This window comes from Ostrinia nubilalis, chromosome 10, assembly GCF_963855985.1.
Source record: "Ostrinia nubilalis chromosome 10, ilOstNubi1.1, whole genome shotgun sequence".
Taxonomy (NCBI): Eukaryota; Metazoa; Arthropoda; class Insecta; order Lepidoptera; family Crambidae; genus Ostrinia; species Ostrinia nubilalis.
Window position 1 is genome coordinate 10411993 of NC_087097.1, and position 13667 is coordinate 10425659.

General features: G+C 33.4%; 1 protein-coding gene across 1 annotated transcript in view; it reads left to right on the plus strand.

Moving 5' to 3' along the window:
- The window catches only part of LOC135075169 (dual oxidase), a 53193-nt gene that overhangs the window by 11096 nt on the left and 28430 nt on the right, over positions 1-13667 (plus strand). Inside the window, exon 3 of the mRNA XM_063969524.1 lies at positions 5725-5796. Within this exon, the coding sequence (XP_063825594.1) occupies positions 5725-5796 (72 nt within the window). The remainder of the gene's footprint in view (positions 1-5724; positions 5797-13667) is intronic.

Sequence of the window (13667 nt, forward strand, 5' to 3'; positions counted from 1 at the left end):
TAATCTGGTAGCTGACGTATGGGCGTAGTTAAATATAGATGGCTCATTTCAAAGGCTAATTCGGTCTACAAAACAATCACAATTAGCATACGGCCTAATCAATTATTTCACAAGTTAAACAACACATATTATAATTAGGTAGTTGTGTAACATGTGTGAAAAGGTCCTAATGCACGAGAAGCTTAGCGATAGTTGGCGTGGAAATTGGGGTTTTACAGAAAGAAAATTCAAGGTTTTTCATAAAATAAGAGGTGCAAAATCGGCAAGTGTCAGCTTGTGATAAACAACCACAACTGTCCATGGTATTCGCTACGTGTTTTTAATTTGTGCACTTTATCTAAATTAATCGATGTGTTACTAAACCCAATACATTTGCTCTAAATACATCACAAGACAATTTGCAGTTTGTATCAGGAAGTGTAACAGTCTCATTCCACACATGACATTTGCTGGTAAATATCAAACATATCGCGGATGTGGCATTGCCCGCGATCAATGACCGGCAAAACGATTTGCAATTAGTCCGGTGGTCCATTAGCCACATGCCTTAAACTCGCCAGCGACATTTTGATGAATGTCGACTGGGCAGCGCTATGGCTCGAAATAATTAATGGGTAGACTACTTTAAGCCTGCTTTATGGAGAGGATATCGTCTTTGTTATTAAAATATGCATTTTTCGATGAAATTTTACATTAATGATAACAAAAAATAGGTTACTCGAATCAAGTTTAGTTACGAATCCTAGCGATACTATTGCTCTTTTGAAATGTCTTGGCATTTCCGCTTAGCTAACTTAGTTTTTAAATAGTGTGCATTTGAAGCGCTTTGATTTTGACTCAAATACGTTTAAATATTTAAAAAATAACAGCCTTGACCCAACGGAAGCGGAAGCGTATCAAGGCCGCGGGGAAATGCTCTGAGTATCGTGACTAGAGCGACGCACGCGCCTAAAATGTCAAGATCTTGACGTCACGTCACAGCGACTCGGAGTCTATGCCCGAGATTTGGACGATATTATGACGTGGCAAGTCATGATCCTATCCGGTCTTAGATCCTTGTTGCTTATTGTTAATGACCACGATGGATGAATAGTCATTAAGGTTCCAAGAATTCCATCTGAGTACCTTTTAGGTACTAACGTAAATGTTATTGTACTGCTTCGTATTCGACATTGTCTTGTGACTTTTGTCATTTTGAAAAACCCAATCTTGTTGATTGGATTTCGTGCCATATTAAATGGATGTACGAGTATTTTGTCAATTAAACACAATAGATAAATTGCAGCGAGATTGATAGCTATAATAGTGAATGATATAAGTTGGAATTACCTATTTATTTTGAAAATGTTCAATTAGGTATTTGCACTAAAAATAAAGCCTAAGGTATGATACACAACTTTTCAACCGACTTCAAAAAAGGAGGAGGTTCTCAATTCGACCCGTATGTTTTTTTTTTTCTATGTTTGTTACGCGATAACTCCGCCAATTATGAACCGATTTGAACAAATCTTTTTTCGGCGTATAGGTAATACCTCAAGGGTGGTCCCATTTAAATTTAATAATAGAAAAAACAACCCCCAAGGGTGGAAAATTGGGGATGAACTTTTTTATACGCAATATCTCCGCCGATTATAAATCAATTTGACTGATTATTTTTTTGTTGAATAGGTATTATCAAAAGGGTGGTTTCATGCGATTTTGAAGAAAATATTTCACCCCCAAGGGTGGAAAATTGGGGATGAACTTTTTTATACGCAATATTTTTAATTTTTAGTTTTTTTTTGTGTTCACGCATTTGAAGTCGGTTTTATTTTTTTTAAAGTTAATTATTGAGACTCTATTTAAATATTAGAACTTCAACTTTCAATCAATACGCCACTTCATCAATGTGGATTACATTAGTAGGTACGGACATAAATTCATTTAAAGGGATCTTCGATTGCATAATAAAACACGATTCAGATGCTTACCGGCCGATACGAGTAATTTAATCAATTATTAGTTAAATAAAATTGATTGCTCAGTCTTACACAACGTTACTTGTTATTTACATGCGTGTTTGTGGGAGTTGTTAACAAGGCTTAATGCTTCCTCATTGCATTTTTACTCATTGACTTAAGAGTTTAACACGATTGATAATACTGTTGCCTACCTACGACACCATAGAAATAGTTATATGTTTTGCATAAATTACTAATAGTCCCGTTTACACCTACAGCTACCTAGTCTTTGTCAGTTTGTGTGAATTCACCACAATAGTCTAGTGTTCGAAGGATTCGAACTATCGATTAATTAGATTAAGTTTAAATACGCTGTAAATATGTCTTGTTGGGTTGTTGGTTGTCCTATTAAATAAATAAATAAATATCGAATCGGCAGTCTATAGGTACAACTTTGAGCTATTACTGCCTATTAGGTGCTGCTTACCTATTATGTTGCCAAGATTTCTTACAAATTTATGAATTAGCAATTCCTGAAATGTATTCGGTTCTCATTTAAATTGTAATTTGGACGTCTTATATGGAATCCAACCACTTATCAACAATAAGAAGCAAGAAAAAATAATTACACGAAGCCAATCTAGTTTTTCTCTTGATCGCGTGATGACCCGTGATCTCATTCCGTCCTAAAAACTTTTGTTAGTGCAAAAACTAAATTTGTATTATATTAATCGAGATGGATGCGGATCTGCTTTTTTTGGTACCCAACGGAACCTTTTCATTATGTGGCAATTTTGTTTGAACGAAAAAAGGTTTAGGTATACTAATATCCTGTAATTATTGGCCACATCAATTGTGTTCGAATAAAAAGCTTGACTGATACCAATTAATCGTATAATCAAAGATTCATGCCATTTATAACTTTGAATTAGTTTTACATCACACAGTCTGTGCACAGACGAATTATTCAATTCAGTTTTTTTTAAATAACATTGACGTGACATTTGTTTTTCTTTACAACTGGTAATTTCTATTTTTATTCAAGTTTTATTTAATAATACCTTACCGTTTGGTGTTAATTGAAAATAATAATTAATATTTTTAATAACCGGTCAGAGATAGTTAATACCACGATCTCTGAAGTCATAGACCGAAATAATAGTATGCGGTTTTGTGGGCTGCACAATATATTATATTTACGATTGAATGCATCGCTAATTAGGGTTTTTTTTACAAACTGGAATGCCGTTACGAAACCACACGCTCTACCGAACCTTTGACAGCTGTCACGCCTACAAACTGTCAAAATTAAACCACTGATATTATTTGGAAAATAACTGAAAAAGAAGTGAAAAAAGTAATGTATTTTTCTAATTAAATCCATTCTTACTCCCATAAAATGTATGAAACTTGTGTCTGCTTTCTTCTTCTACTAATAGATAATTTTATTGGCTATCGCATGATATAAAATATTTGCCTATTAATGTTAAGCTACCCACGCTTTCACTTGTTTTTTTAAAGAAGAGGTGTAAACTAAAAATTAAAAACTTAAATCGATGTAATTTTTCGAGAAATGGGTCAGGCCCCAAATTTGAAGTATTTTCATCGATAAAATTGTCCATAGATTACGCCCTTAAAGTTTGATCACTACATGCCCGGACACACTGTATAGTACCATAGTTGGAATCATTATCACAGTAGGTACCATCGATTCAATAGGTAATAAGAATAATGAAATTACAACCTAAAATCAATTTACTGTTAATCTTAAAGTAGGTATCTGGACAAGCGCTAATTGGTGAGGTCTTCTTATTTTACATCTTCTTTTATTTATGGCAATGACTTGGTTTTAGCGTAGAGTTTAAAAAGTTTGTCCAAAATATTCAGTTTGTATATTGAATCATTCTTTAAAATATGAAGTTTACACCAAAAGCTTTATAATGTTTTTGCTTTATGTTAATCTTTTATAATTATTTGTGTTAGCTAATAGTTTTGCTTATAAATTCAGTGTAGTTAAGCTTTGAGAGTTTTTTTTGGCTTGGTGAAGTGTTATCACATTTAAGATGTAAGTTATACTGTATGGTATTATTTTTATAGTGTAACTGTATAATGTGTTTTGTTTAAATAAAGAACTTTGAAAAGTAAAGTAAGTAAAAAAGTTTGTTCAAAAATGTAAAACAATAAGCAGCAAAATATAACTTGATGGCATTGCATTGACTTTGGTTGCATGTAAAAAGTAACAATAATAGATACCAATATGGCCATGAGATTATCTATAGATCTAAGAAAAAATTGTGTCACACGGCAATAAAATAATAAGTGCAGCATTTTATAGAACAATTTTGCAGCTATTCTAAGGGTTTACTGAAACTGTAATTGCTCATGAAACATACATGCGTAAGGAATGCGTGCGTACGCGCAGGTGTCATAACTGCTCGGGTATCTGTTTTAATAATGTGTTACAATTTAATAATTGTCTTTTTATTTCTAATTTATGCTTGTTTGCAACATTGTAACAATTTTCAGTATTTTCTTATGTTTCAAGACGTTATACTCGTATTTGCTAAATTATATGTACTACTCGAAGAACACAGACACGGCCTTAGGTTTTTTCAATTGCCTACTTACTTCACAAAAAGGTATTTAGTGTTTCAGTCTTTCAGAAACTGAAAACATTTTCCGTAGTGAATGTATTAATTTGAAATAAGTAGCTATTAGGTACATGTAGCAATGATATTATTATCTAGAAGGTTATCTCTATGAGTGTCTGTACTGTCTACTATATCATCAAGACTTTTTTCAACATCGACGTAGATATTTAGGTCAAGCATTTAATTGGCATTGATTGATTTATAATGGCGATTAATAAAATTCATAAATTGCGCTAAGTCTCGATATCTAACAGAGATTTATAAATGGATGAATGTAATAAAGCAATTTGTGATTTACTTGACATTTTTGATTTAATGAGTCTTGGTACAAAATGTACCTATAATATCTTTAATTCCTTGTATGTATTTATATCTACAGTGACCTATTCCACCTGTCCCAGTTTGAGTACCTATCTCACTAGCGTAAAATAATAAGCACGAATATTTTAGGCCTTATGGATTTATAATAAAGTATATGATTTATGTAAATCGTTATCGCGCTGTATAAACTTCAATTAGTTTAAGGTAATTGGCATGATAGTTGGCACACTTATCATTTTATAGTCTAACGAGTACGATTAATATAATTACAGTCAAATGTAAAATCACCACTAATACCTCTGGATCAATCATACGTATCTCTCAATCAACAAGTCAATAACAGCGTTTTGCTTCGTTAAAATCTCAATCAATCCAATTAGTGATATATTATGCTAATAGAGTTCGTAGCGGGTTTTTGCGAGTCGATGTTCCACATAGATCACAGAGGCCTTGCTCGAGCTCAGTAGCTCAGTAACCAGGCTGCATCAGTAATGAGCCATCGTTACGAGCCGACTATGAATCATGAGTAAATGAGAGGTCTAAAAATTATACGCTGTCTCGGTTACGATATTTTCTCGCAAATAAGCAATGAATCCATTTTATGTGTTATAAGTAAATTGCAGCATTTTTGTATAGGTGTAAATTGAAATAAATGATCTCTCCAGGCCACTTATTCGTAGATCTGTTTTTTTTATTAAACTTGGTACCTATCTAAAGTTCTTTATCGATTTTTCTCAACAGATTTATTTTACATTTTTGTCTTCTGATGAATTTACATGTAAATTATAGAATAAATAATTGTCTTGTTTCAGAAATATACTACGAGAAACAGCGCTACGATGGCTGGTACAACAACAGAGCATACCCCGACTGGGGATCAGTTGGTAAGTAGCACACAGAATTACTAAAATAAGTACTTAATATCCATGAAGAGTTTTCCCGAAAAAAAATACTTACCACGTTCAATTTTGAAAATTTCATTAGTAATCACTCCATCTCTCTCGCTTATTCGATATATGGTTCTTCATATAGGCAAAACAATAATATACTAGTAAATCGTGACTGGTTTCGTGTATCGCAGCGCCATTCGCCATGTTGTAGGTATGGCTGCCTACCGCAGACACGATGACACGTCCTGATAATCTCTTCTGTGAAGTTAAAGACCACATCCATGTACAGTCACCTGCATATCAAACTACATCTTTATTGCAATATAGCACCTATTATAACTATATACGATGTATGTGTGTTCATTTCCATGTGCTGTCGTCTGAACTTTAAGTTCCATAAATAACCGCAAAGTATTTTCTTGACTTTTGGATAAATGTTCTTGCGTAAAACTCTTTGATTTTTACTCTATAATCAGGTAGGCAGACGATCATACGTATAGATACCAGAATACCCTGTTATTTATATGAAATAATGTCTATTAACTACATAATTGAAGGAAGTCTGCCTACTGCTCAGCCACCGCAACAAACTCTTGCGACATATCAAAACAAGTGAGCTACTCAGCCCAACCTCCCTGTCAGCTGTCATTGTTTGAAATGACGTTAATCAACTCCAATTTGATTTAGCGGTTTGATTTATTGACACAACCTTGCTCTACAGCAAATCTACAGCAGACAGTACGTCGACTGCAAACGAGTGTAGATTTCACCGTTGTATCTATCATAACTGATGTTTATGCGATTCGTTTAACAAATGATCGTAATATTTATAATGTATTAACAATTCTCTTCTTGTTTGAGATTTAACGGTTGTTTATCAATGTCAAGAATAACATAAAAAGATAACGTTATGTTGCATGAAATGTACAAGTACATTTGGCTTTAGTTGCATCGAAAAATCGTTAATGGCTAAGAAGTGTAAGATAGATGCTCAGAAATATTTGTTGTTATAAATAAAGATGCCATTATATAAAATTTTATGACATGACAACTGGTCTTTTGTAAGGACTATATAATCATATTGTTACTCAAAAAACGAAATGTGCAAAACGTAATGTACCCTTTACGTCATAAAACTGTAAATGGTTATTTAAATTAAGCCACCGTATGATTAATTAATTATGGGGTCTTGTTTTTAATAAACGAAGATAGTTTGTTATCATCTGGATTCTCAATCTCTGGAAAATTTTTATTTTTTTTTAAATAAACGTGCTACCACTAATTTTTACATTCTTTCTTAGTTGCTCGAAAATATTTTGAGTCCATTACGTTTTGTTTTCAAATTAAGTCATATTATGTGTGGTCTAGATAAAACCTCACGTCACTATACGATAAAATATGGTAACTTGATTGCTGCAATTCTACAGAATAACTTATCTGGATCAAATAATACTTAAAAGGCAATAGCCTGATATAGTTGCAGCAATCGATTTGAATCTTATTGATCTGTAAGTCGATTTATTTGTTAGTGTGTAAATTGTCTACAGACCAATTCAATTCAAAGGTTATATAAATCCTATAAATGGTCTTCAATAGAAAACTATAGCTATAACTACTAGTGATACTTATCATAACAGCCTTTCATGTTATAACTTTTTCAGTAGATTCATAATATAACTATATCAGTGAGAATAAAGTATACAAATGCATCCAATAACTTATCTGTATTCCAAATAGACGCGTTCTAAAAGCCTTTATAGCAACTTCTTAACACATTAGTTGACCACACACGCCATAAAGTTGTTAACAAGAAGCAAGATTAAATCTGAACACCACAATTTCGTGTTAATTAAGTCCACAATTTCACAAAATTAACTTACACGTCATAAGTGACGTGACTTTAACTAAGGTTATAGGAATTTTTTTATTAACACCTGTACAATTTACCATGCATATAATTTTTAGATAACGTCATTATCGATATTTAGGTTTTTATTTAGAATTTTCTCACTTTTTTTTTACTTCAGACAAAAATATGTTAACAAACAAAATGTTTAGTTTGTTAACTTAGAAGACACTTCATCAAGTATACGCAGTATCAAAGCCCTAATGTTTGCAAAGACACTCATAAAATATCTTCTAACACATTATTTACAGAACTTCAAGTTATGATAAGTATGTAAATCACAGGTATCACTGCGTAATTATAATGAGCTAGTAATACTAAGCATTCTTGACCCACCTGGTTGAAGATATACGTGTAATTGAGCAAAGATGCCTTACTGATTGCGAAAGTGCCGCCGTTAATTGACCACAAGGCCAGTGATAAATAAATATTGTTTTATTTACATTTTTGTGTCGAATATTTTGTGAATACACTATTTTAACGCGTTCTGGTATCGACGAAATAGAAATAAAACGAATTTACGACCAACAAAAAAGCTCTTAAGGAAAAGACTTCAACGCGCGAATTCATATCTATGTAATAATATTATTGCAATATTTATATTATAATGTACATAAGGCAACCTTTATCACTAATATTATGAGCTCCATAGAATCTTTTATCTGCCCTAATTAAAGTGGTGCTTTTCCTTTAAGATATTACAAATTAAGTGCTGGAGCAAGATCAAGGTTCAATAAAAATAAGTATTCATTATCCAGTCAGTTTACTGACCTGATTATGAAGACTAATAATAATCTGTAGTCGTATGCTATAATTAAATGTATTTATTGATTGTATCAAGCACTTGACCTTAGTTACCCTACGTATTTATTTTAGTAGCCTTTATTTATAAATCAGTCTGTAACTTGTAATCTATCGTTGTCAATATCAAATCTGATGTCAAACATTTTCGGGTCATCTAATTAAGTTAGCTGTATCAGTTACAGTTACACTGAACCCTGCGTCAAGCGGTTAAGTCGTGTTTGACCTGCCGAGATCACAAGCCAAGATATAGCTAGTCTTATTAATCTGTTGTCGTTTCGCAATTGCATCGGTCTTAATCTGGTTATCAACCATCAAACATTGCATCTTGATATCGATCAAATGATTACTTTCGTTTTTAAGTTGAGTTTTACAGAAGCTTTCGCTGTGTTTCAGAATGTTTTTTGTTGAATGATATTATCTTTTCAGCGATCATTTTACTGATTCTAGTTAGAATCAACTCTCACAATCGTTTTTCCTCACAAATTCGTAGTCTTCGGGTCGTTTTTGTTTTTTTGCCAATTTACCATGGTGTGGAATTTTGTTATTCGAAATATAGTTTAAAAAACCAGATCACCAAACTGAAACGGAGCAGATGCCAAACCACACTTTAAGATAACTTGTTTATCACATTTGTTTATCCAAAAAACCTAATGCCAATATTTCGTTTGTATAAAACAACTAAAATATTAAACAGTAGAGCACCAAATGCGTGTGAGACATTCGAGAAATTTCGTATCGAAGGGCGCATGTCGCAACGAATTGCATCATCTATAGCAACGTTAAATTAAATTAGTTAGACAAACATTGAATAGCATTGAGATAATAGCCCAGTGATTTATAGCGCCGTGAAAAATGGCTTACTTGATCGGCGCTGAGCGCGCAACGTGAGTAATTTATATTATTGGGGATCGATAATCGCTCGTACAATTATGAACACAACTCTACAAATTGTAGGGTTGCCAGGAACGGTTTGAGGCGATTATCCAATAATCGAATCATAAACTTAGATCATTGGATAATCACTACTAAGCAACTCGCTCGCAACTCGTATTAACTAAATATTTACTAATTTTACGACAAATGGTTTCTTTGGTCCGCAGTTTTCAGATAAATATTGCACTAAAACAAGATGTGTTTGGTAACCCTGTATAACAAACATTTTGTGCCAGCCGGGCCGAAATCTCCTTGTTCCTAATTCGTTATTCATGGAGTATATCGAGTGAGCATTGCGCCACGTCACGCGGCGTCACGACGCACGTTAAATTATTCGCCGGGCCATCTCCGGTGCTAACCATCAATCACGAATCGCCAACATCTGTGGGATCGAAAAGATTACCTAGGCAACATTGTACACTGTTATTGGCAGCTATTTATCATACCAATGGAAGTGTAAATCGCTATGCAAGTTAGTGTTTTTCAGTGGCTAGGCGTAAAACCGTTGGTGCTTATTTTAGGCACACAACTTTCATATACCTACCTAACTTGTGAGCTGTGGTTTCAGGCATGTCAAAGATTCGAATTCATGTCTACGAAAGCCTTTCAGTTGCTGATGATTGAAAAATTCAAACGTGTCAAATGTAGTCCTTGAAGTGTTGTTTAACATTTTTTTTTTTCAACTATTTCTGTACAGCAGTAAAAGAGGAGCAGGCTTTACAAAATGCCCATTTGACGCGGATTGAGGACTCTAATCGCCTTAATTTCATGTTTCTTTGGTGCTAATTCGTAAAACTGAAGATTGTGTAGTAGGTACTTTGCCGGGCCATTTCCGCGGTGCAAACCATCAATCACAAATCTAGAAGATTATCTAGACAACATTGTAGCAACATTGGTAGCAATTATCATTGCAAAATCGCTATGCAAGTGCACGGTATTTTTCAGGGGCTCGTTGAAAAAGCCCTAAACATAGAGTTCTAATTGCACAATTTCAAACAAGTAAGTTGTAAACTATGATGCTTCAGACCCTGAAACAGATAAATAATAATATAGTCCACAACAATTATTAATAAAAGAGTTTGACTTTAAAAACTAACCAAACAATGACATGGATTTACATACTGAAATGGGTGTTTTATGACTCATAAATATACATTTAATAGATTGAGAATTATACACTTTTATTTATGTAAACATGCTTTATGGTTTTGGATAACGTCGTAAAATTATACGTTGATTAAAAATAAAAACACAATATGCCTTTTCGGGTTTAATTGATGTGAATGAAAAACACAACATTATAATGTGTCTGTAGTGTCTGGACAAACCTCAAGAGGACTTAAGACATTGATTTGATTAAATAAATTAAAGATGTTATGGTTAAATATATATAATAAATAAATAAAAATAAATGTTTAAGTTGTTATATGTGGGAGCTTGCCATTATTCTTTTCAAACTTCCTAAAGCTATTGTGTAACCTACTTTAAACATGATTTATTATGAAAAATGCTCCAACATATTGTTGAAAAGCCAATCACCGCCATACATTAGGTGCCGAGTAACATTCAATGCATCCGATTTGTATCCGTCAAAATAATTACCAAAACAAGTTCAGGTTGGGCCGCTAAATACACTTGTATTGTTTAGCTGCATTCTTACTAGTTAAAAACATGTCATCAGTTCATTTATAATATCAGTATCTTTATTATGGTCTTGATGTGTTATCTAAATATATATATAACTCAAATGTGACTGACTGACTGACTGACATGACAAAGTGATCTATCAACGTACAGCCCAAACCACTGGACGTATCGGGCTGAAATATGACATGCAGGTAGATGTTATGACGTAGGCATCCGCTAAGAAAGGATTTTACGAAACTCCACCCCTAAGGGGATAAAACGAAATTCATGCGTACGAAGTCGCGGGCGGCCGCTAGTATCAGAATAATACCTAGACTACGAGCAGTTTCGCAATTTATATGCCTATTTTAAAGGTAAATGGTGAAAGCTTTAAAAAACTTACACAAAAATTATGTCAATATAGTAACGACAGAGCTCAAGACTTAAAAATGAAATTACAGATAAGATCTCTTTAACAATTATGAATGTACCTACAAATAAGTATTACCTACATAATGAAAGGGAAGAATTATCAAAAGTAATAGTTGTCCAGTAAGTATCTGCAGTCAGTGTAAGTGCTAATTAAAGCCTTTTAAGATGACACGTGCATTATCATGATTATACGGCAGTTCCCCAACTGGTAATGGTAGTGAGAGGACCGTATCAGTGAAGGGTCGTACACCACTTTAGGTACTTGTTTAAAAATCTGATCATTAAGTATATGGACCACTCCATAGTACCTACTCGTTTTGTCTCGCCACCACTAATAAACTTAAATATTTTTTTAACAAACGAAATAAGTAGGTATGTAGATACATTATACTTTTACATTAAGTCATAACTTGCATAAGAATATTTCAGTAAAACATTGAATAAATCGCTGCGCAGGAGCCGACAAAGCGACAGTTGTCAGAAACTGGACCAAAGATAACAGCCAAGATTTAATGATCTACAGAATAATTGCTCAGAAGGTATTATAATAAATTATGTACAATATTTATAGCTACATCCAAGTTTTACGATTATACCTCGAAAACATTTCACGTGTCTCCGGTACACTTAAAATTTTATAATTAGTGGGAGCTTATTTATGTGAACTGTTTAACTCTTATTTTGGAGAACAAAAACTGTATAAAGCTGCGACTACACGTTTTAACTCTGATACAGATTTGATAAGTGGTAACATATGTTCTGCTCGGAGAGAAAGTGATGATACAGCCTGGAGCATCGTACAGTTCGTACTACAATAATAACGTATGTTATAAAGTTTATACCTAACTATATCATACATTGGCATTTGAAAGTTAAAATTAAAGCTTTTAAAAAGCTCTCAACGTTATGTACATACGACGACCTTTCAAGCTAAACACTTATGTAGGTAATTCTGATAGCTGTTTTTTATTTACTTTTGCGCCTATAAGTTGAAATATGAAACATACTTTAGAATGAGAAGCTTTATCTTCGACAGTTGCATAAAGCTGAGCGGCTTAAGCGAGTTCCATTCGCCCGTCACTTTTCAGTGGTCTACATTGGTCTACATAGAACATGTCATCGTTTCGGATATCGGGTAATTTGCTCCAATTTCACGCAATTTTCTTTAGCTAAATCTGACAGTCATCATCAATTTAATAGTAATCTTAATAAATTACTATAATGTACAGATAATAAAGAACAGGTTATCAAAAACATAAGTAGCGAACTCGATCTGTGATCGTGGATTCGATACCATTACTTACTTGTTCATACATTGGTGAAAATTCAAGATAATATCTTCATCAATCAATCACAAATGTCGGCGGTAGCTTAGCCCTTTCGTATGTCGACTCTGAATTAAATTAAGTTTTTGTCACTTCGGTGCTTTTGTTCCTTTTACGGTAAGAACTATGAAAGTTGCAATAGTACCTACCTGAAAACATATAACAAGGTAACCCAACCGAGAGTCAAGTTTTTGCTACAAATCTGATTCGATATCTTAACGACATTTGTGCCACCTTCAGAGAGTCCACGTATGGAAATCGTTCGACTTTGGTTACTTGATTTTCCATAAAACAACATCTTGTTTACTTTCCATCAACTGATTAAGCGTAACAGAGCAACAATCTCTTCAAAATTATCTTGAAGTCGACGAATCATAACCCCATATCAATAAAGCAGGAGAATTTTATGGCATGACCAAAACTAAAAGAATCCAATTTAATTCAAAGGAATTAAATATGTCCATAATTAGTTACATAATTTACACTAAAATTTGCCATAAATCAAACAGTAGTTAGATATTAATTATACACTCTACAATAATTTTTAAGTACAACTTTAGTCTTTTTTTAAAAAAGATTTCAAATTAAATACTGGTTGCACTTGACAGATAACGAGCAGTCAGACCAGCTTATTTTTAGAGTGGCGTGTGTCAGGATGCGCGTACGCCGTGATCGATTGGCCTCTCTACTTCTGTTACACTTTCCACCGTGTCACATGCGGGCCTTTCCTTTAGGCTTGATTACTTTCATGTTAATGATAAAGCGGTTTTGCTATTATATTATTGTGCTTTAGAAATTAAACGAAAGATAATTTTAATAGTAACCCACACGATGGGAAG